At 32.6% G+C, this 24487-nt stretch overlaps 4 protein-coding genes across 10 annotated transcripts; 2 read left to right on the top strand and 2 right to left on the bottom strand.

Moving 5' to 3' along the window:
- The first annotated feature begins 1797 nt into the window (after positions 1-1797).
- On the top strand, positions 1798-4333 carry LOC108474573 (ATP sulfurylase 1, chloroplastic). Its single transcript, XM_017776541.2, has 5 exons — positions 1798-2552; positions 2784-3189; positions 3296-3556; positions 3641-3727; positions 3816-4333. The coding sequence occupies exons 1-5, from the start codon at positions 2044-2046 to the stop codon at positions 3951-3953; spliced, it is 1401 nt and encodes a 466-aa protein (XP_017632030.1). The 5' UTR covers positions 1798-2043; the 3' UTR covers positions 3954-4333.
- A 2508-nt stretch (positions 4334-6841) lies between these two features.
- LOC108474693 (uncharacterized) lies at positions 6842-12873 on the top strand. Of its 7 annotated transcripts, none has more exons than XM_017776692.2 (14): positions 6842-7417; positions 7559-7619; positions 7722-7841; positions 7916-8026; positions 8137-8334; positions 8412-8612; positions 8739-8939; positions 9048-9248; positions 9353-9553; positions 9647-9847; positions 9974-10150; positions 10216-10398; positions 10521-10724; positions 10862-12873. In XM_017776692.2, exons 2-14 carry the CDS (start codon positions 7577-7579, stop codon positions 12535-12537), a joined length of 3717 nt encoding a protein of 1238 aa, XP_017632181.1. In that variant the 5' UTR covers positions 6842-7417; positions 7559-7576; the 3' UTR covers positions 12538-12873. The 7 variants fall into 7 exon arrangements, with proteins under 7 accessions (XP_017632181.1, XP_017632182.1, XP_052881961.1 ...); XM_017776693.2 differs by having other exon boundaries at positions 6882-7417; positions 7725-7841; XM_053026001.1 differs by having other exon boundaries at positions 6887-7619; positions 7725-7841; positions 7919-8026.
- A 1056-nt stretch (positions 12874-13929) lies between these two features.
- Positions 13930-16369, bottom strand: LOC108475533 (calmodulin-like protein 8). The gene is made up of 4 exons (XM_017777503.2): positions 16147-16369; positions 15900-16057; positions 15725-15805; positions 13930-14276 (listed from the first exon to the last, which is right to left on the bottom strand). The coding sequence occupies exons 1-4, from the start codon at positions 16220-16222 to the stop codon at positions 14139-14141; spliced, it is 453 nt and encodes a 150-aa protein (XP_017632992.1). The 5' UTR covers positions 16223-16369; the 3' UTR covers positions 13930-14138.
- Positions 16370-22288: 5919 nt separating this feature from the next.
- Positions 22289-24026, bottom strand: LOC108475431 (2-methyl-6-phytyl-1,4-hydroquinone methyltransferase, chloroplastic-like). Its single transcript, XM_017777392.2, has 3 exons — positions 23295-24026; positions 22842-23148; positions 22289-22703 (listed from the first exon to the last, which is right to left on the bottom strand). The coding sequence occupies exons 1-3, from the start codon at positions 23864-23866 to the stop codon at positions 22548-22550; spliced, it is 1035 nt and encodes a 344-aa protein (XP_017632881.1). The 5' UTR covers positions 23867-24026; the 3' UTR covers positions 22289-22547.
- Positions 24027-24487: the final 461 nt, after the last annotated feature.

The following is a 24487-nucleotide window of genomic DNA, read 5'->3' as shown; positions in this document are numbered from 1 at the left end:
ACGTGAAATGAATGTAAAGTTAGCCATTAGTATGGTTAACAAACCTGGTTTTAGATATGTGATGACGTTATCTTATAAATATGCATGAATTTATCTTGAAAATATGTTGAATTGATTTGGTTGATGTGGATTGGTCTCGATTTAATATTGCAGGGAAGATTAGATATTTATAAAGGGGCTATATTGAATATAAAAAAAAAAATTAATTCGTAAACTTCGGTAATGCCTCGTACCCTATTCCGGCAATGAATACGGGTAGGGGTATTACAGTGATACCCTTAATAATGTTGAAAATAAAGAGGATTGAGCCATCAATAGTGGTATTGTGATATTTGCTATAGGGTATCACGAGACCCAAAACTCTCAAAGGGCACCCATTTTAAGACTATCAAGGATATCACAATACCAGACCATGTGTATCGCAATATCACTATTAAAGCGAGACAAAAAATGACCACATAGATAGACCTTGTCCACCATGTTCCGCAACTAAAATTAGACGATCAAGGGCAATTTGGTCACTATTTTTTGGGTCTGTAATTTGCTAAAAAAGGCCAAAAATTGATTGAACAAATATACACTAGACACTTGACTATTTTTCATGTTTTAGAATTTTTCTCTTCATTTTTTAAGGTTTTAGTTTTCTTCTCCATAACTTTAAGATTTAAGTTCATGTTTATTTTTTGTTTTACTTCGTTTTCATAGCTATTAGTTAAGTTAATTATTACTGTAGTTAGTGTTTATTTACTTGTTTAGTACTTAAAACTCTTTATATGTTTCAATTTGATCCTAGTTTCAATGCAACTCAGTTTCCTTTTAGTTTCAGTATTAAAAATATAATTTTTAAGTGTTCTTACATTTCCTTTGCTGCCATTGTTATTGTTTTCAAGCTTCTTTGAGAAAAACCTAAGTTTTTCTCATTTTTCTTGTGTTTTCTATTTATGCCTATTGTGTGTGATTATCTTGTTTTTGTTTGCTTAAGCATGAATATGGGTAACTAAATCTTAGGTGGTTGGTTAATGGAAAGGTTTAGGGACCAAATCACAAAATTTGGACCAAATCGAATATAATACAAAACTTAGGATTAATGCCTTTAAGGGAAAATTAAGATAAATGAGACCGAGAGGAGATATTATCGGACACCAATTTAATAATCTTGAGAGATAAGTCGAATTTCATGTCTTTGAAGAGCTTCTTCTAAAACTGATATTACAGAGACTTGTAAAATTGACTCTGATACCATTTTTAACCAAAATATCAAAGATACCATAAATTTTATTTTTTAAACTCAATTCTAAATTTCAATTCATTTAAATTACTTTTCAAAACTCAAATTGTGAAAACAAATTATATTTCAAGCCTTTTAATTATAATAAAAATAAATTTTCCTCATTTTCTTGCACTTTGCCTATTTTATTTAATTTTTGAATTTCTCTATGTATTTTTGGAACTTTTAGATTTTTAAAAAATCAACATTTTATTATTTTATATAAAATTAGGGTTAAATTGATAAAAATACAAAATTTAAGAACTAAATTATTATTATACAAACTAAAAAATATCATCATTAGCCACTTAATAGTTGGTTGATAAAAAACAATTTTGAAAAATGTTAGTCACTAAAATATAATTTTTTTAATTAAGAGATCAAAATAAAAATTTATGTATAATTGAGTGATTAGTTGTGTAAATTTACCCTAAATATTAAAGCATAGATAAGATGTAGATTCGTAATGGCTGATTGCACAAATGAGTGGCCAAATTTGACGCCCAAAACCTACAAAAGTAAAATTAAAATTCTAATTTAATGAAACAAACGAAGAAACCAAGCAAAAAAAACTGTCCAGGTTCATCCTCTCAAAAATAGCTTATAAATTCCAACATCGATGCCACATGTTTTCATATTCATAAAGAACACGACGCCTTTGTCTTGTCTCTCTCACGGTTCCTCGACCAAATCAAGCTACCGAAGGCCAGGCTATAAACAGTACACCCCGACGTTGAGTGTTTTATTTTTTGATTCACCGATCAAAGCTCTTAACAATGGCTTCCACCATCTTCATTCAAACTCCGTTTCAATCCAAATCTTTGAACAAATCCTTGAATACCCATTTTGTTCCTTCCTTTAAACTCCCTGTTTCCCTCTCTTTCAAACCCCGGACCGCTGCCTTCTCCAAACGCGTCCATATCCGAGCTGGTTTGATCGAACCGGACGGTGGGAAACTTGTCGACCTCCACGTGTCGAAACCGGAGCGGGAGTTGAATAAGCGGGAAGCGGCTTCGTTGCCCAAGGTGAAGCTTACTCCGATCGACGTGCAATGGGTTCACGTTTTGAGTGAAGGCTGGGCTAGCCCGTTAACCGGGTTTATGAGGGAATCTGAGTTCCTCCAAACTCTTCATTTTAACTCGCTCCGGCTCGACGATGGTTCCTTCGTCAATATGTCGGTCCCGATTGTATTGGCTATCGACGATTTGCAAAAAGCGAGTATCGGTGAGTCCAACAGAGTCGCTCTCCTTGACTCGGATGATAAACTCATCGCCATCCTCACCGAGTAAGTTGTTAAAAAAAACAGGGGCCAGAAAAAAATTAGACCAAAATGTAATTTCATAGATTCTATAGGGACTAATCCAGTAATTTTACCATTTTGTTGAACTTCCATTTATAACGTGATAAAATCCTTTGTGAATCCGCCATTTTGCATTATTGAGAAGCTTGTTTGAATGTGGGTCAATTTATGATCTTTGGTTGTTGCTTATGCTTTGGTTAAATTGATTGTTTTCAGCATTGAGATTTACAAGCACCCTAAGGAAGAAAGGATAGCAAGGACTTGGGGGACTACAGCCCCTGGTTTACCATACGTTGAAGAAACAATAACAAATGCTGGAAATTGGTTGATTGGAGGTGACTTGGAGGTTATAGCTCCGATCAAGTACAACGACGGTCTCGATCGGTTTCGGTTGTCTCCGGTGGAACTCCGTAAAGAGTTTGAAAGGCGCAATGCCGATGCCGTGTTTGCTTTCCAGCTTCGGAATCCTGTTCATAATGGTCACGCTTTGTTGATGACCGATACTCGTCGGCGGCTTCTCGAGATGGGTTATAAGAATCCCATTCTTTTGCTTCATCCATTGGGAGGTTACACTAAGGCAGATGATGTTCCTCTTAGTTGGCGAATGAAACAGCACGAGAAGGTAACTAATTCATCCTCTTGTTTGCCTTGTTTGGAGATGTCTTGAAACCCAAGCAACCTAAATTTTGAATGCAAATGCTTGATTGATGATAAATATTTTAATTTAGGTGCTTGAGGATGGTGTTCTTGATCCTGAAACAACTGTAGTATCTATATTCCCATCTCCAATGCACTATGCTGGTCCAACTGAAGTGCAGTGGCATGCTAAGGCTCGGATTAATGCGGGAGCCAATTTTTACATTGTCGGTAGAGATCCGGCTGGAATGGGTCATCCGGTTGAGAAGAGAGATTTATATGATGCTGATCATGGGAAGAAGGTCTTGAGCATGGCTCCTGGACTTGAGCGGCTGAACATCCTTCCTTTCAGGGTATAACAACAAGCATTCAATCTCATTGCTATTTTCTCATAAAATGTAATTACTTGTGGCTTAAGATTTGAGAACCCATTGCAGGTTGCTGCATATGATAATACCCAAGGTAAAATGGCGTTCTTCGATCCCTCGAGGGCTCAAGACTTCCTCTTCATATCAGGCACCAAGGTAAACTTTCTCACCATATGATTATTACCATAGACTCGGTTTCAACATCTGAACTTAATTCGAAAACGGGGTGCTTCCGGTTTTACAGATGCGGACATTAGCAAAGAACAAAGAGAACCCTCCTGCAGGATTTATGTGCCCTGGCGGCTGGGAAGTGTTGGTCGAGTATTATGCCAGCTTAACACCATCGGACAACGACAGAATACCGCAACCCGTTGCTGCTTAGATGAATTGAATTTGGAAGCAAACCTCGAAACACTATTTATCTCCATCGCGTAATCTGGACCTGGTGAAGTCTCTTGTGTCCAGATTTTTGTTCAATAAAAACCATGTGGAGATCCTGTTTCATAGTCATGAAACTTGCCTCCTTGTTACTAGGATGCCCATTAAGGCATCCACCATTTATTCCATTAAGCCATTTAAGCATAAGGCTAAATTGTACTATATATATAAATATATTACGTTATTGTCTTCTAATGAGTAACATGGATTGTTATTCTCGTATTTACTGCCAAAAAATCCAAGGTTGTTTTTTAAGCCATGCAAGAAAATTCTACTGCTAATATACTAAATGTGAACCAGAACAATTGTCTTGTCTGTAACAAAGCTGAGTTAGACTTCCACTAGTTGTTTTGGACTCTTTAAACTGCAAGGATCAGGGTTTAAACTAGACATAGTCCAGGACTTTGAAGCCTTGCATGATGTGAGCATTTCCCCTTAATTAGATTTCAAACCCAATTAATTTAAGTAATTCTGTTGGATCAAAAGAGTCTTAAGATCCCTAATAGTTTAGGACTTTTATTAAATTAGTCCATTTCTTGTCGGAACGGTACGTATCAGTCCTAAATCGGTACCAAATAATGTATGTTCCGTTCCGGTCTGTTTCAATCAATATCGACTTGTATCAATGGATACTAACCTATACTAGTTGGTATAAAATTTTGATATTTTAAACTAATTTTAAAATTTTTGTATCTTAACCATTTTAATTTTTTATAATTATATTTAAAATTAAAATTTATTAAATTAAATTGTTGAACCTAATTAATAATTTTAAAACTTATATTTATAAATAAATATATTTATATGGATGTAATTGAGATATATTGGTATGTATATACAATATGTAATTTATTTATTTTATCAAAATAATATATAATTTATTAAGAAACTAAAAATTAGACTATAAAAATATATATATGAAAAATATTTACATGTATATATAATTTATCAAGAAATTAAAATGGGACTACAAACATATGTGTGTATGAAAAATAATTAAAGACATCGATAAACCTAAAACAATACATCGAAACATGCCCGTATTAATATCTATCAATACGAAAAAAAATAATACACCCACCGATACGATACTAACTACCTTGATTTACAAATATAATTTATGTTAGATAAATTAAAATTAAAATCAAGTTAATAGAAAGCATTTAACAAAGAATCCACATGCGGAGATTGTATTTGGTCTACAAGCTAAGGCATCATTGGATAGTGGAGTTTAAAGACTCCATAAGTACGGGTAAGTGAGTGACACATACCTTTTAAGATATAGGAAAATCTTAATTGTGAAATTAAGATAAACTTAGCCTTAAACTTAATTACTTTCTCTGTCAACAAAATTTCTTAGTATAATTTTTTTCAAAATTAATAAAAGAAATTTTATTGAGGATAATTATTTGTTACAGAAGTGGTGAAAAGTTTTTATTCCACAAGCATATTGAGATTTTACATGTCTTTTTAAAAAAAAATTTAAATACAACTAAAGAACACATGACAAAATCTCGACCCATCGCTAGTGTATCAAATAATTATCCTATTATTAATGCAATAAAAGAGATTAAAATATAGTATAAAGTTTTATGTAATAAGGTTTATCGAACAAAAATGGTAGGGAACTTGATGTTTCTTACATAAGGTCAAGTCCAAGTCTTGTAAAAGAGAAAAAAAATGCTAAGAGAGTTTGCATTCTGGGTCAACTTTGTATTTAATTAGGGACCAATATAATTACCGGATATTGGAGGTTCTCGAAGGAAATTTTTTACTACTATATGCCTTTAGCATCAAGGTTTAAATTTCATCTTATGAAAATTATACGTGAGCTAGTTAATTAATTCGACTTAATTTAGTGCTTATAATAATTTGTTTTAATTAAATCTATTATACAAATAATTAATTCTAGCTTAAAAAATATTAAATTAAATGTGGAATAATTTTTACATAAAAAGGTTTCATGGAAGAAGATAAGCCTCTAGGATTGAATGGTTAATTGCATATAAACAATGTATTTTGCATCCAAGCCATTGTTGCAGTGCCAACTTAACTCACATTTTGATCCAATGATTACTTCACATTTCAATTCATTATGAACTTAAAATACCAATTTCAATATTTCCTCACAAAAAAACTAAACATTGGGTACCTATAATCAAAGCTTAAAAAGTTTCTTTAACATGATTTATTGATTCATTTGCCACCTCAAAAGCCCTTAATTTTTGTGCACAAAAAGCTTTTAACTAATTTAGTTTCATTAAAGGCAAATGGCAATGGCACCCCCTCAAATGGTGCAATCATTTTCAAAGTCTAAAGAAATGATTATGGTGGATATCCCCCACCCACCACCATTCCTACCATTTTTCTCTTCAATTAGAGAGAAAAAAGGGGTCCAATTAACTTAGCTTTTGAGCTTGTTCAAAGGAGAAAGATTTATAAAGCAATATATATATATATATAACACCGTTAAATTACATGTCTTTAGCCACCCCTTCATTAACAACAACAAACTTTAATACCAAGATATGTTTGAATTAGCAGTCCCACCTCTTCATGGCCTTATCACTACAATTATTCCATACCCATTACAGTGTTTAAAGAATTGTTAGATACCCAAAGCTGGCCAGTCCCAGTTATATATATATATATATGTTCATATGGACCATATAAAAGGGTTCCAAAGTTTGCTAGGATTTTTTTAGTTGTCTTCGGATTCTAATAATGTCCCTTTAGCCATCTTCTTTGATCATAAAGTTCAACTCTGTACAGCCATGTAGGTCCTTTCTCTTATGCTTTTATCAATGTTGAGACTAAAATCAGGCTTTTCTTATTACATTTTTTTCTTATCTGTCTAAGATCAGCCGACCTACAATCCAACTCATTTGCGTTTCCAACATGTTCCTGCTTGGCAAAAAAACATAAATTTTCCTTTTCCTAGTATCAAACTTAACTCGGTTATGGTCCAATACGCCATCTACACACCTCTAGTGTATATCTGCAGAACGTAAAGAAATGAGTGCCTAGACTAACCTATTTGTTTCTCTGAGAGTGCCTAGAGTTTGGAATAACCTAAAAACAACATAAATTTTATGTAAATTTAGAGTTTGCCGACAATGAACATTATTTAGGTACTATAAAGTCACTGAATGTCCATGTCTCACAAAAAGGAAAAAAAAGGATAATATATAAGGCTAAATGGTGAGCAACTTTAGTTAGATTTATATCAATTAGGCTGACAGGGGACCCTTTTTTTTTTTCTTAGGCTTATGCTTTAAGCAATGCCTCTGAAGTGTCACCATTTCCATCAACTGCTGTAAACACCCTGGCAGGTCTCAATGAAATCAGGCTTTTTACTGAAATGTTTATAGTTGTTTGCATGTGAATATCATCATCATCATCACAATGGTAAGGTTTTCCTTGGAGGTGTATATTTTTGGATTAGGCTCCCTTTAGTTTTTCAAATCCTGCAATTGGAAAGTGTTTTTTTTCTGGCTATCATAGTGGACTACCACAGGCATTTTGATCTTTCAGCTCCAATATATTCAGGGTTTGGTGAATTGAAACATGGGAAATGAAATGGGGAACAACAACACTTCTGGGTTTCAAGGTAAGTGTCTAGTGAGGTGTTTCGGAATTCGTGTTTAAGTTAATGCTTTTTCTAAAATGTACTACATGTTAAGCTACTTATGATGCTGATGTGCTGTTTCAGAAGAAAATAACACAGTTGACGATAAATCTGTACAAGAATTTGATCATGAAGATGGTTTGAAAGGACAAAATCAAGTAGTTCAAGCAATTCTAGATACTGATTCTCAAACAGCAAATAAAGGTGAGTGAGTTCAACATTTGATATGCTTAAAATATGTTAATTGTCATATATAAAGTTCAGATGGAATGATGCAGAAGAAGGCGAGAAAACTCAGGAAGATGCTGCTCGAACAGATTACGAAAAGGAACAAAATCATGAAGTTGTTGTATCTGAAGATGTATATGTAAATGGAAAAGATGAAAAAGGTTAGTCATATAGTATTTTCTTGCCATTATTGATTGTCTATTTACCAGGCACTTGCTAAAGCTTGTTTCTCCATATATGGTGATGATGATGATGATGATGACTGGTGTAGAAGAAGATAATAACATGATTCCAGTAGATAAGGAACATTCAATGATAGAATCTGGTTATGAAGAAGAGGCAAAAGGACAAGGTCATTTAGTACCTGCAGCTGAGGATAAAGATACTCGAAATGAGACGGAATCTGCTACTCTTCAACATGATGGCCTAGCATCTCCTTGTATAAAGGACGGGGAGCATGATGAGAAAGGTTAGTGTATATCTTGGTTGCTATTCATACTTGCTAAAAGACATTTTTCAACTTGTAACAATGATGGATCGATGCAGAACAAGATAGGAGCACAATTCTTGATGTTGAGGAAATACCCTTGAAAGAAGCTGCTAGTACAGAAGAAACAAAAGCAGAAGCTTGCCTAGTTCCTGCAGGTGGAGATGAAAGTACTTGTGGAACCAAGACAGGCCAGGTTTCCGGTGATCGTGGTGGAAAGGAATATCCAAGTGTTGACAAGCAGAAACCTGATGAGAAAGGTTAATAAATATAATATTTTGTTGCATATATGTGCAATTCCAATGAACAATTGCAGAAAACATGATGTTTTAGCATCAGCATTTCTAAATTATGTTTATATATACTACTGCATTGAATCGGTGCAGAAGAAGATATTACTGTAAATGATGAAACTGAGGAACAATCCTCACAAGAAGCTGCTAATACAGATGAAACAAATGCAGAAGCTTGCCTAGTTCCGGCAGGTGGAGATGAAAGTAATCGTGGAACTGAGACAGGCCAGGTTTCTGGTGATCGTGGTGGAATGGAATATCCAAGTATTGACAAGCAGACCCCTGATGAGAAAGGTTAATAAAATATGTTGCAATTCCAATGAACTAATGCAGAAACAACATATTTCAGCATCAGTATTTCTAAATTATGTTCATATATGCTACTGTATTGAACTCGTGCAGAAGAAGATATTACTGTAAATGATGAAACTGAGGAACAATCCTCACAAGAAGCTGCTAGCACAGATGTATTAGAGAGACAAGTTCAACTACATCCTGTAGTTGAAGATAAAGCTACTCATGGGAATCAAATAGGCTTTGTTACTATTGATCCCGAGAGAACCACAGATCTTAATGGTGACAATCCGAAAAAGCATGAGAAAGGTTAGTAAATGCAGTGTTTTATTAACCAATATTTGATTGTCTATTTACCAGGCACTTGCTAAATGAATTTGTTTCTCTGTATATGATGATGATGATTGGTGTAGAAGAAGATACTAACATGATTCAAGTAGATAAGGAAAATTCCATGAAAGAAGCTGGTTATGCAGATGATGCAGAAGGACAAGATCATTTAGTTCCAGCAGCTGAGGATAAAAATACTCGGGGAAATGAGACGGAATCAGTTTCTCTTGAACATGATGGCCTAGCATCTCCCCATATTGAGGACTCGGAGCACGAAGAGAAAGGTTAGTATATATCTTGATTGCTGATATCTAGTTGGATATTCAGGCTTACTAAGAGATATTTTTTCGACTTACAACGATGATGGATCCATGCAGAACAAGATACTAGCACAATTCTTGAAGTAGAGGAAATACCCCTGAAAGAAGCTGCTATTACAAATGAAACAAATGCAGAAGCTCGCCTAGCTCCTGCAGGTGGAGATGAGAGTACTCATGGAACTGAGACAGGGCTGGTTTTCGATGATCGTGATGGAACGGAATATCCATATATTAACAAGCAGAAACATGATGAGAAAGGTTAATAAATATAACGTTTCTGTGCCTATATGTCACAATTCCAATGAACTAATGCAGAAAACCATGTTTCAGCATCAGTGTTTCTAAATTATGTTTACATATCCGTACCATATTGAATTGGTGCAGAAGATATTACCATAAATGATGAAGCTGCAGAACGATCCTCAAAAGAAGCTGCTAACACAGATGTATTAGCTACAGTTGAAGATAAAGCTACTCATGGAAATGAAATAGGCTTGGATTCTAGTGATCCCGAGGGAACCGCGGATCTTCAGAGTGACAATCTGGAAGAGCATGAGACAGGTTAGTAAATGAAGTGTTTTGTTTGCAAATATATGGTTGTCTAATTACAATCCTGGTAAATGCAGAAATGAACACCACAAATGCTGAACCTCAAGAGAAACCTCTAGCAAAAGATGATATTGAAGAAAAAAATCCAACAATTCGTGCAGCTGAAGGTGAAGCTTATAATAAAACAGAGGCCGTATCGGCTTCTGGTGACCCTGTGGTAGTAGGAGATACTCTTGATAACAAGATATTGGAAGGGCAAGGTTAGTAAGTTCTCATTCTAACATACAGAAGTTGAACTTGAAAATGTCTTAATCAAGTTTCGGTATTCATCTTTTTGTCAAGCGATCTGTTTAAAACATCTTTGGTCCTTCGTTGTTTACAGAACAAGGAAAAACTGGACTTGATCCTCCAGCTGAATCTACAGAAGTTGATGCAAAACCAGGTGAAGTAGTTGAAGGCAGTGAAACCGAACCAACTTCTTCAACTAAGAACTTGGAAGATCAAGAGATGGAAAAAGAGTCAAATTTCGAGGAGAATCTGTCTGGAAGAAATCATGATGTTGAGAACCAGAATCCCATGAAGAAAGGTTAGTACACTTCAGTGATGAGTACTAAAAGATACTAATACATCATAAATATCAATTGACATTAAAAATTTTTTCATTTACATATGCAATGCACACAAGACATCCATCTTAGTCGTTTGGTGCTTATTTTGCAACAGAAGATGAGGAGGCAAGCAACTCACTATCTGGTGCAGCATCTTCACTCGAGCCTGATGAGCATGAGTTGGCTGAAATCTGCACTGAACAACTGGTACTAGAGTGTAATGGGCCAGTGAAGAGTGAGGATATGATCATACGATCTTTGACGTGCCAAGATCAGGAAAATGGTTTCATTTTAGATGATAGCGTATCAACTGATCCGGTCGAGACTGTTTCTCCTGATCTAAGTCCGGAGGCAGGAAAAGGAAGGGATGAGTTCTTGGTGGAAGAAATGGCAATTAAAGAAGTGAGCAGGGATGAGAAACTTGAACTTAAAGATGAGGATGATGAGGCTGGGAATGGATTAGGAACTATAACCACAGTAATGACAGATTTGCCAACAGGATTTGGAGCCAAATGCAATGGAGAGTTGCCAACCGACATGAACTCAGCTAAAAATGATTCCCTTGAATCAGAGGACATCCTGGTTAAAGCTTCCGATACCGAGCTCGAAGACAAAGGCATGGTTCTTAGCCAAAAAGGTGCACCGGTAGAGGAAGAATCTGAAAATGGAAATGCCAAGCAGTCTCATTGCCAGGTTCAATCTGCACAGGAGGCAACTGAAAAACCAAATGGCCAGGGGTCTGAAGAAGGATCAAAAGCTGATGATCAAAGCGCCTTGTTACCTCAGTTTATGATGAATGGCCGTCAGAATGAGAAAATAACATGTCTGCTCAATGCTGATTGTGATTCAAACAAGGACTGTCAATTTCTGCAGGCAAAGATTCTTGAGTATGGTCACATGGTTGATGCATCTATTAACCACCAGAAACAACAAAAGGACTCACAACAAGAAGTTCAGTTGGTCACTGATTCTTCAGACACCTTTTTCATGGATCAAATGAACAACGAAGAATCAGAAGAGAAGAAAATTATAGAAGAAAAGAAAGATTCAAATCCCATTGAAAATGGAAAGCAGTGTATATCTCAATCATATGATCCTATAGAACAGATGCAGGGAAGTGACATGGCAGAAGTAAAGCACGAACCTATATGGGATCTTTCAGAATATCCAAAACCAATTCCATTGGCAATGATTGACACTACACCTTCACCAAAACAGTGTAGTAAACAATGTGCAAATGGTGAAACACCTCAAGTTGTTGCCATTGTCAATGATGATTATAATAACCAAAAAGAAAGTGTGGGAAGGTTCAGCCTGGAATCCAATCCTGATACCATTAATTCTCAAATGAGAAAATCCCCAAGCTTTGATCTTGATCTCAGAATTCATGCAAGAGCTGAAGACTCAGATCAAACACCTTTGCTGTTTCAAGATAAGACCACCATTGAGAGCTTCTCGACCCAAGCTGAGGAGAAAGCCAACACTGAAAACGGTGAAAACCCATCACAGTACGAATCAATGGCTACTGAGGAGAAAGCTGTAACATTAGAAAGAAGTGATTCCGAGAAGTCAAGAACCCCATTCCTGGGATTCTTGAAAGAAGATGAAGAAGAAGCTGATGAACATAACATGTTAATGGAGAAGAACCCAAAGAAACAAGGCAACCAATCTGCAACAAACAAGACAACCACAAAGGTTTCAACATCTGTTACAACAAAAGGTAAAGTGAAACGCAAGCCTATAACTGCTTTCTTTGGCACCTGCATGTGTTGTGCAACTGTGACAAATTAATCAAATAAACACCATTGAAGACCCTTTTTTTTTTTTCCTTTTGTTTTTGCTTGGGTTAAGTTGGGTTGGTTTTATTATTATTATTATTATTATTATTATTATTATTATTTAATTGAAGCTTTGAAAAATGGAGTTTTGTGAGAGATGTTAATTGTAACTATGGCTGTATTTTTTTTTCTCCCTTTTTTTGGGTTTCTTATTGAATTTGTATAAAAGATGGAGGTTTGATGATGTAAAAGTAAAACTTGGGCAATATTTATTTTTGCTGCCTTTGATTGTAATATTTGCTAATTTTATATGAAAAAAGTTGAAGGGTTCTATTTATTTATTAATTAATTGATGAATTTAATTTTTTAATTAATTTTTGTGTAAATATTTATTTCATCCTATATGTAATGTTACATATGAACTTTGATTTTATGTAATTTTAAACTTTAAATTTTGATTTGATTCAAATTTTACAAACCAATAATAATGTTATCGAATTAGCATCGATCTACGTTGATATATTGCATACTAAAACAATTATATTGATCCAATATGAAAATAAATGTCTGTACTTATTTCTTTAAATATGCACAATTGAATCAAAATTTCATATATACATATGAACCACAATTTAAGTTTCATGTATATAATTCCACCAAGTCAAAGTTTATGTATCAAATTGCACTTGATTCGTTATTAATTAATAATGAATTTTATGGATGATATTAATCTCTCATATATCAAGGCTTTGTTGTTGGCTTACTTTGCTTTCGGTAATAGGTTATTGTAATGGTAGATACATTCGCGGTCAGGTTTGGTTCGAGCTAGGTTTCTGCATAATATTAATGTACTTTATATTTGAAATATTAGTTTAAAATTTTACTTAAAATCGTTTATATTTGATGGCTAACCTAAATCCATTTTAGATCTACTTATTATTTGTTTTTTAAATATTTTATAATTTGATACTTAATTTTTAAAAATTTCCATTTTATTTAAAATTTAAATTTAGACAACTTAACATATTTTTTTTTAATGTTTTCTTAGTATTATATCACTATATATTTAATTTTATTTGATATAAATGACATAATATATACAAATATATATTACAAAAGTATAAAACGAGCGGGATCAAACTTGGTTCAAGCCTTAAAAATTAAATTAGCTTAATTTTTTGTCTATACCTAATTTTTATGTCTCGTGCTTTTACTTAAACCTTCCCGTATTTCGAGCATGTATTCAAACTACTTCAACGTATTAGTGTGGTACAATTTGTATTAAACAATGATTTTTAATACTTTATTATTAATAACTATGGTGTTTCATTTTCCAAAATTCACAATTTTTTTACTTAAAAAATTAAAATTTCAACTAAAATACAAGAAAAAAAATGGGGAAATATATTGAACTTTAAGTTAAAAAAAAGGTCTAATTTAACTTTAGGCCCTTAATGGACATCAGAGTACAACAAATTAGAGCAATTACTTCTTTGGTAGATAGAAACAAAATGAATTTTGAATACAAATTAAAATTAAAATTAAAATTAATAAACTATAATAAGTTGATGAATCAAATGGTTGATGAAGCCCTAATAGTTGTTTTTTTAATCATCATCCAATGGTTGTCATCATTTTGACAAATTCATCATAGTTGACCTGACCATCACCGTCCAAATCAGCTTCTTTGATCATCTGCTCAACTTCCTCATCCGTTAATTTCTCACCAAGATTGATCATCACATGCCTCAGCTACACATAATCAAATCAACATTAATTAATTTTAAATTAATCAAATTAATTAAATTTAGATCCAAAACCCCAAATTCAATGTCCTGTAAAAATCATGGCTAACATTCATTGCATGCAAAAACAGACATTACAGCCTATCATATAAATGGGTGTCCACCAGAAGCTCAGTTGAACTATGGTGAAAACATGTGAATCACCCCATATAAATAATTTGATTTCCTTTATGTGCAAATCCCAATGTAAATCAATGTTGAAATAGGTTAAAATATTATAGGTTCGGATTATATTTATTTTTTTTGACACACTGTCTAAAATTATCTATAGCTCCAAAACCCATAAATAAGAAGATAATAAACTAAAGCGCACTCAAACTTACGTCCTTCAATAATGTCCATACCAATTGAATTAAAACTCAATTCCTAAATGGGTCAAAATCTTAAATAGAGTATGTAGTATGTAACTTAATGGTACTATCTAGTTAGGGGTTTTGGAAAATTTTTCCCTTTAGTCCCTCTAAAAATAAAAAATTTGTAATTTAAGCTTTTTTTAATATAATTTTTAGCTTTGATATTTCTAAAATAAATAATAAAATTGTGTATGATATTATTATTGGTATTTGGTCAAAATTTTCCAACTTTCTTCCCCTCTTTCTTCACTTTATTCCCTTGCATGTATAAAAGGTACTAGACAACTTTTATGGGTGGTCAAAATAGCCTAGTTGTGTATTTTTCATACTTTTGAATGTGAAAGGCAAGCTAAAAAGATGTAAGAATTTTTGTAATCCCAAAAAGGTTTTGGATTTGAATCTTTAAAGCAACAATTCTTTCATTGAATAAGGTTAGGAAAGGAAAAAAGAATTAATTGCATTAGAAGTCCTCAAACAATGATGAAAATTTTAAATTGATCATCAAACTTTAAAATATTCTAGTTATGAATATTTAAAACACGCTGGTCTTACTTAAGTTGCTCATGCACTAGGTTCACATGTGTTTAAAATTTGATCTATATGTTTTAAATATGCTCTCGTTAGATTCAAACCATCATTTAATGTCCAAGTTGATGGTTAGACTATAAAAAAAACTCAAATAGAATGCTTTGAAATTTGGGACCAATTTAAAATCTAGGTCACTGTTCAAGGACTTCTAGTAAAAATAACATAATTCTATTTTAGTATCTAAACTTTTTTTTCCACACTTTAGTACTTGAACTATTATGTTCATCTCAATTTACCCAAAAAATGAAAGTTTCCAATTAAACCATGACATGCGACACATTCTTATTTGATGTCGATACTTTTTTGGAATAAAATGGGATGAAATAAGACAAAATTTTACGTACTAAAGTGAAAAATATGTATAATTTAAGGGCTAAATTATAAATAAAACCTTTTTAAAAAAACACAATTTGACCAAAAATACAAGAAATAATGCATGAAAAATCAAACTTACCTCATTAGCTGATATATACCCATTTTGATCCTTGTCAAAAACCTTGAAAGCCTCTTTAAGTTCCTCCTCTGCATCAGTTTCCTGGTTTTTTTTTTTTTTGACACAGCAACAACTTCAATCAATCAATCATTCATACATACATACATACATACATAATTTGGGTTTGTTTTTGTACCTTCATTTTCTTGGCCATCAAGTTCAAGAACTCTGCAAATTCAATGGTTCCATTGCCATCAGCATCAACTTCAGTTATCATATCTTGAAGCTCTTCTTCAGTGGGATTTTGATCTAAGGATCTAATCACAGTTGCCAGTTCTTCCACAGTAATGCAACCTATAATGAAACAAAAATACCATTATATAATTTTGTGCTATACATTAAATTTAGCCACAAAAGGTATGAAGGAAATGAAAAATATGAACCATCTCCATCTTTGTCAAACAGACAAAAAGCTTCTTTGAACTCAACAATCTGTTCTTCACTCAGTATATCACCCATTCTTATTTGTTTGGTTGCCTAGAAAAAGAAGGAAAAAATATTCTCAAGAAAGTTGTTCTAGAGAGACAAAGAGATGATATAAGAGAAAGAGAAGAGAGGGGTATATGTTGTTTTTGAGTAAAGCTCAAGCTTAGCTGGGTTTATGTAGTATTCCAATGCAAGGAAGTGTAGCTATTTTTTTTTCTATTTAAAATTTTTAAAATTAGAAATAATATTTTTAATAAAAGGAAAATAGAAATAATTAAGTAAACCAACTTAATAATAAAAAGTCAAATCAAGGTTATGACTTAAGACTTAAGATTGCAATTAGGGATGTGGATTTTGGATGTAAGGAATGTAATCATAATAAATTTTTATGATCAATATTGATCATGAAAAAAAATCTAATGGATTTAGAAAAAAAATCAATTAGTGGTTAATTGAGTAATAAAATATTGATATTATATCAATCAAGTCCTTCTATCAGCATAATTATCAATTTAGGCATTAATAGCTAGTTCAAATAAAAATTGAAGCATATTATAAAATGCATGGACCAAATTGTAATTAAACCTAAAGCATTGGTCCTCAAACTTCAAAGCATTCTAATTGAATCTAAAGTATCGATATTATATCAATCAAGTCTTTCTATCATCCTAATTATCAATTTAGGCATTAATATAGCTAGTTTAGAAAAAAAGTGAAGCATATTATAGAATATATGGATCAAATAGTAATCGTGTGTGTACTTACAATACGAAAAACTCGGACTTGATGAGCTTTAAAAAATAGCATCAACAAGATTTAGGAGGATTATTTCTTTTACCATTGTAAGTCTAAGGTATCTATATATTAGGTGCACACGTGTTTACAAAATTGATTTATGTAATTTAAAGATGCTTTACATCACATTTTAGTTGTCATTTAACACTTAAGCTAATGGTAAAGCTAACGAAAAAGATCTAATTGATACGATACTGATACTTAAAAGACTCGATTAAAATGTATTGAAAATTGGAAACCAATTTTAAATTCAATCTGTAGTTTGAAGATGTCTGGTGAAATTAACCCTAATTAAAATGTTAACTTGCCTTATGTTTGTGTAAGGTCAAGTTATGGTTTGGGCCCCTCTACTATGCTCAAATTTGGGATTGAATCCTTATATTTTAATTTGAAATAATTTAATCCCTCTACTTTTATAATGTCATTAGTTCATCCAAATAGTTAACATTAATAGTTATTCCAATTAAAATGCTAACGTGATTTTTATTTAAAAAAAAAAAACCTTCCAAACATCAAAGTGATGCATTCATGTCAAAATTTTAGCCTAAACTATTTTTGGGTGGCCCGGAATCGAGTTATGTATTTTTACGAGAGTTCAAATGCAATCCCATCATTGTATTAGCTTATATCTTTATACTTTTTAAATGATTAAATTAACACTTTATCATTTTTGAAGGGTCAATGTGTAATTTAACTATTTATTAATTTATAATTTTACAAAATATAAAGGCTACCAACCCCATTAATGCCACTCTTGTGTTAACTATCTAGACTAGCTAATAACATTATAAAAATAGAAATTTGGAATTACATCGAAGTGAAATATAAGGACTAAATTATAAACTTAAGCATAATAAGAGGGACTAAAACCTTTTGGTGAAATGTGAAAAAGATATGGGGGAAATAAAATTTTGAAGACAGCTGTGAGGGTTAGAAGAAGAGGAGACAAAACTAAAAAAGCATTCAAAGCAAAAGAGTGATTAATATATAAGATTGGGGGACTGACTGACTACGGGGAGATGTGAACACTGCATATTCCATCCTTTGTGTTTTTTTATTTTATTTTATTTATTTTTCAAACCCCATAAAGCACGCTGCTTTGCTTGCACCACCCCATCCAATACTTTGTTAAATTTCACAATGATAATTAAAAGAAATATATAAAATATATATTTTTAAAAAAATTCGATAACAAAATTCGAACCATATGGTGGATTTCGAATCGTTTTGTTTTAAATAGAGTGACGCCCTTTTTTTAACGATAAAAATAGAATGTAAAAGCTTGTATGAAGTGATTCTGTTAATTATTTACTTCGATTCTTTACACCTCAATATATAAAATTGTTATTTTACATGCAAGAGGACGTAGATTGTTAAGCGTGTATTATCTTTCGATTTAAGGGTTTAGAGATTAAAAATAATAATAAGATGTTGTATGATAAAAAAAAATTTTAAATTGGGGTCTAATATTTATAGAGGTGGTAATGACTTTCAATATTACACATTCATAATGGCTAGGGCGAAACTAAAGAAGGTGAGCGGGATATTAATTCCCCTAAAATGGAAAGAAATTATACTTTGATCTTTTTAAAATTTTAAAAATTACAGGCTAACATATAATAAACTGTATTTCAATGATAAAATTATAAAGTTACAAGCTCGTAATGAAAAAATTGTAATTTACCTCTCATAAAAAGTTATAATTTAGTTTCAGTCTCTCTAAAAATAATTTCTAACTTCAACTTTTACGTAGTAGGATGAAGCGGGTAGCAAGGTAAATCATATAAACCTTAAAACGATGGTGGGTTTAACAATATTTATTCTTGCGCGTTCCATTGCCATCTTTAATAAAAATATTATTAAAAAATCCGAAAATAAATTTTTTTCTCTTAAAGCTATGGAATTATTTTTTCTGGTAATAAGATAAGTAAACCATTACATCAAACTAATGTAAAAAAAAAATATTCCTATCTGTATTGAACTCTAAAAGATATAAGAGCTCTCTAGGAACCTTCTCAAAAACTTGATAACTATCCTTCTTGTTTTAGAGGCCATTTTACTAGAGTGAATTCGTAATTTTATTTTCTTCTCTAAAATATATCGTATTTTTAAAATCTCAAATAATATATCATATTTATTAAATTTCGATAATTTGATTGAAAGGAAAATTTATAAATAATGGGATTTTGTCATCTTATAATTTAATTTAAATATTTAAAAAGAAAATGGGTACCTAAGTTAATAAATAAAGGAAAGAAAAAGAAAGCCATAAATGTGCATGGCTGTCCACGCGGTTTTATAACATTTTATAGGGATAGAGTACGGTTGTACTCTTTGAAAAATGGGGGCAAAGTTCAGTAATAAAATTAGGAAAATAAATAAATAAATCTTGGGATGTTTATAATAATAAAAATGGTAAATAAAAATAGTTGACTTAGCCACTCAAAGCAGTATTAACACGTAAGGGGGACACAAGAAAAGGAAAGCAGAGACCAAGTGAGGGAGACAAAGTCATATGGTCGACAGTTTAGACTTTGATTTGATTTCAACCTTCGAAAACCCCCCACAGGCTAGAAAATTTCACAAACATCCTGGAAAATGTCTGAAAATGGAAGATATCTTTTGACTCAGTCTTGGGCTACTTTTACTACAAGTAAGTCGGTTGGTAGGTTGGTGGGGATTGAATTGTGTGGTTGATTTTATGGTCTTCCCAAAGGTTTCATTCTAAACCCATTTCTTTTGGGGTTTAATTTTGAGAGTAACTATTATCGACTCATTCATCTGTTAGTTTGCTAGGTCTTGATTCGTACTTTCTATAAGTTTGTATATGTGTAGTGTTCATCTGCGTGATATAAGTTTGTCTATACATAGTATTTATTTTGTGAATGTAAACCCATTCTAAGTGTATACGTGTTAACCTTAAGATAAGGTATGTATCATCATGCATGAAAACTTATTTAATATGTCACATCTATGAATAATAATCCTATCGTATAAATATATAGAAGATACACAGAAAAACACTCAACAGATCTATAAAAGTTTAATTTTTTTAAAAATCAGAAAAATAGAAAATAGTAAGAAGATGTTGATTTGATGGTAAAGATTTGAGTTTAATTTTATTTTGATTTAAATTTAAATATATTTCAATTGTTAGTTTGATGTAGACTTGATCATGGGCTTAAAATGGATTTAAAATTCTGATCAAGCCTGACTCGGATTAAAAATATTAAACTTGAATTTGATTTGACCCGCCTTTTTAGAGTTTTTTATATAAAAATAAATTTTAAAAATATAATAAATTAAATACACTAAAAACAATTAAATAAATGTTTCCTAACAAATCGAAAGTATAGTAAAAAATCGTTATACCTAAATAACACTAATATAGTTACAATTTTGCAAACAAATACCTCGAAATTAGTAGTAACATTAACAATTGTACAAGAGTTATACAATATCCAATCAATAATAGCAAAATAGTTGCAATATAATAGCGAAATGACAACGAAACAAGAACAAAACATTAGCAAAAAAAAAAAGTTTAGGTTGATTCGAGCTAGACCTGAGCCAAAAAAATCTTATCCAAGGCTTGACCCTTTTAAAAAGCGAGTCTTATTTTTTGTTCAAACTTATTTTTGGGCCTATATTTTTATCCTAACTCTCCCATTTTTTGAATGGGTCTTTGTGTCTGATGAGTGGCTCGACTCATAATTACGTCTAATTTAATGTAGTGTTTTGTAATAATTAATTATGATAATTGTTATGTATGAATTATTTTATTTAAAGGTTGTTTATAAAACCCAAAAGTTTGATTTTTTTTTATTCAGTTTACACACCTATTCATGGGTTAGACTTACTATTTTTGGATTTTTCATTGAAATTAAAAATTTTAATTTTTTATGATTAAGATGTGTTGGATCAAATTATGGTTAATTGACTCATATTTTTATTTGTGCTATGGATTAGGAAATCATCTCTCTCGTGAAATGGACACCGTGCATCATAGCCAAGTCCTGTTTAGCATCTTGTTCATCTAAAATATTGACTGTTTTTCTCAATTCCTTCATCAATAAAAATCTTTAAGAATTTTTTATGAAAAAATTTTATTTAATGAAATCTAATATTTTAATTTTGTGATCAGAATCAACATCACACATTGATTCTTTATAGATGATAGATTTTAAATCTATAGATGATTTGTTCTTTTCTAAAATGAGCCTATAATAATCTATTGTGTTCTACTCAATCTTTAGAGGAGTCGTGTCTCTTAAATCTCTCTTTGTGCATCACATACCTTAAGTTTAAGTTCCAATACGAAGTAATTTTTTGTTTTTCATTTAGTCTAGACCCTTCCTTACTCCTCTCTCTCTTCTCTCTTATCACTCCCATTAGCCCTCAAGTTCATAAGAGGATTTACTATAGGTTATTGTTGATGTAAGGATCGAACAAGGATTAAATTAATTGACTTGATATGAAAATTTTAAATAAAATTAAGGGTAATGATTAGATAAGTTGTTAATCATCTCAATTGGGACTGATATTCAACAATTGGTATCATATATGGTGAATAGGTTGGACTCTTGTGTAACTTAGGTATGAGGAGGTTCAATGAGAGGAGTTTTGCTTGAGGAGTTTGTTGAGGAGCCTTCGCGATGAGCATTACTTTGTTCAGAATCCTAAGGAGCAATTCCCAATAGATCTTTTCCACGTGTGAGTTCTAATTTTCAAGGATTGTGTTCGAAAGGTCTTCTTAAAATGTGAACCTTAATTTCGGAGGAGTGGTGTATGAAAGGTTGAGAATATAACAATTACTAATAAAATGGCCAAAAAAAAAAGTTAAAGCAAAAATGAAGGAAGAAATTGGGGCAGAAGGTGCGCAACAAAAAAGAGAACAAGCCAAAACCATTAAGAAATAAACAAAAGAAGAGGGCTGCTGCAAAACAAAATAAATAGGTTCAAACCCTAAAAGAGACAAGGTTTGATCTGGAAAAGCGTGCTTTAAATATTTTTAATTGTTTATTTTATATAAATCATCCCAATAATTTTAGTCCAAAACCATTTTTAATTATTATTAATAAATTAAAATTAATTAAAAGTAATAATAATAAATTGTTTTGATAAATAAAATATTTTAAAATAAATTTATAAGGTAAAATATTTTAAAATAATATAATTTATATATTTTATATTCTTTTAAAATATGGATAAATCAAAAATATCTCAATACAGTACGTCACTTCAAGAAAACTCTTCCAACAAAAACTGCAGCTGACAGTAAAATAATTCTAGGGATAAGAATGCTACACTCAAACAATGAACTTGCTAATTTCCAATACCTCTAGATAATCCCCGAAAGGATATAGTACAATCTCACATACATATATGTGTATATATATCAAAATGTATATGATACAAACTACTAACTAACATAGTTTACATAAACATTAATTAAACACACTTATGGCATTAAAGAGGAGCAAAAACATGGCTAATTACAAAACCTTGTAAAGAGGAGCAGAAACATAGAACCAGTAATTCATTGTTCTGTAGTTGACTCATCTCATATAGGCTGGCCCTTTGGAACAATTTGATCTTTGAGCCACATGTAAATGGGAACCAATACAAAGTAAGTTGCTGCTATTGCCCCAATTATGAACCGAAAAAGGAAGACAAATGGATTAACAGGTTTCTTCACATCCTCCGCTTTAGGACCAAGCTGCAACAAAGGTTTATACCCCATTAGTACTAAAGAAAGAACTAGAAACCCAAGAACTATGTTACTTGGAGTCGGGTGCAAGTGTATGACACGAGTACTATATGATGTTAACTTCCACAAGAAACTCATTTATGCTACCTTCAATGGAGAGTCTCCTGACAAGGGCTTCACTCCAGTCACAGAACAACCCATGATCAAGCCATGTCTTCGAACACCACGATACCATTTTGGTCCGATCCTTTTGAGTTTCACATCTTTGAAACCAGCCTTTTCGAACCATTCTATGTACTCTTCCTCTTTCGGAAAAAGCATCCACATATCCGCGAAAAATCGAGACAACCAGAATGTTGGATATACAGGACCTATAACACAGGCTTTCCCTCCTATTTTCAGTACCCTGTAAGCCTCCTTGATCCCGCGCTGCGGGTCTGGCCAGTACTCGATACTGAAGAACACAACATGTAAATACCCCACTGTCAACCAAAGAACTTATGAACATACAACAAACAATATAAAATTGAACATCTAGAAAGCTTAACATATGAAAAGAATGGCACACGTCAATATATAATTATTATACAGATATATTACCTTCCCGCAGACACGTATCTGTCCGCGTAATCAGTAGGAAATGGGAGATCCTCAGCATCACCCTCAATTATTTTGCATTCCTTCAAAGGTTCTTTTTGCTTGGCCTTGGCAAGTTGGTGAGGTGACTGATCAAGAATTGTGACATTCTTAGCATCAACATGCTTCACTATACCAAGAGTCGTGAACCCGGTTCCGCCACCGACATCGACTACCGTCATATTCCTACTATAAAGATCGGCAGGCTCGAGCGCTTCATCTCGCATATCCTCGGTCCAATGACCAGGGTTTATGATATGATCATACACTATTGATAAAAACCTATAAAACCAAAATGCTTCTTTCTTGTGTTGTATGAACCTAGGCTGAGAAGCAGGCCTTGAGGATGATATACTGCATCTAGGTGCTAAGATTCTAGTCTTCTGATTCTTGGTATAACAAAGTAAACCCTTTTGTGACAAACCCTTAAAATGAAAATTTGACCCCAAAAAGCCTAACCCTGATGGGGTTACTCCATTAATGAGCTTCACATATTCAGTTCCATTAAGCATTGAAGAAGCCATGAAATGATGCATACGTGAAACACAGAAACACCAAAGCTAAAACACACTGCTATTTATCAGAAGTAAAGAGAATCAAAATGGTTTACAAATGGCAGTAACAGAGGCGTGGAGTTGGTGACTTCGAGAAAGATCTAAAAGCTACCAATGTGGGGATCGAATTGGAACAGCATGTTATGGTGGTTTGTCATATACTGATTTGCTGATAGTAAACGACACACTTGTTTGGCCTTTTTTGTTGTCATTTTCCTTCTTGACCTCAAAAAGGAAAATCCAATCCATTTCAAGGTTTAATCTAATTTTGCCCCTCCCCCCTTTTCCGGTGGCCCTCATTATGCCCAAGTATTTGTTCTTTTCCTTAGCCATCGGTCATTTTAGGAAGTGGATGATTATGTTCTGAGTGTATCATTTCAATTCATGCATCATGCTCAATTTCAATGTTGTGATGCAGTGACATAGCTGTCATTGCTAAGATAAGAGAGTATTGACTCGTTTCACTGTGATCTGCAGCTAACAATTTAGAAGTGGCTGCCTGGTTTTTTCTACACAAAGACGGGCCAACATGGCATCTCTCCGGTCATGTTGGCAACCAGATGGCCCCTTCTACCTCTTTCCAGAGGTGTCTGAACCTACAAT

Source organism: Gossypium arboreum, chromosome 3 (genome assembly GCF_025698485.1).
Source record: "Gossypium arboreum isolate Shixiya-1 chromosome 3, ASM2569848v2, whole genome shotgun sequence".
Classification (NCBI taxonomy): Eukaryota; Viridiplantae; Streptophyta; class Magnoliopsida; order Malvales; family Malvaceae; genus Gossypium; species Gossypium arboreum.
Note: the sequence above shows the minus strand (reverse complement) of the source record. Positions and strands in the feature narration are given on the sequence as shown.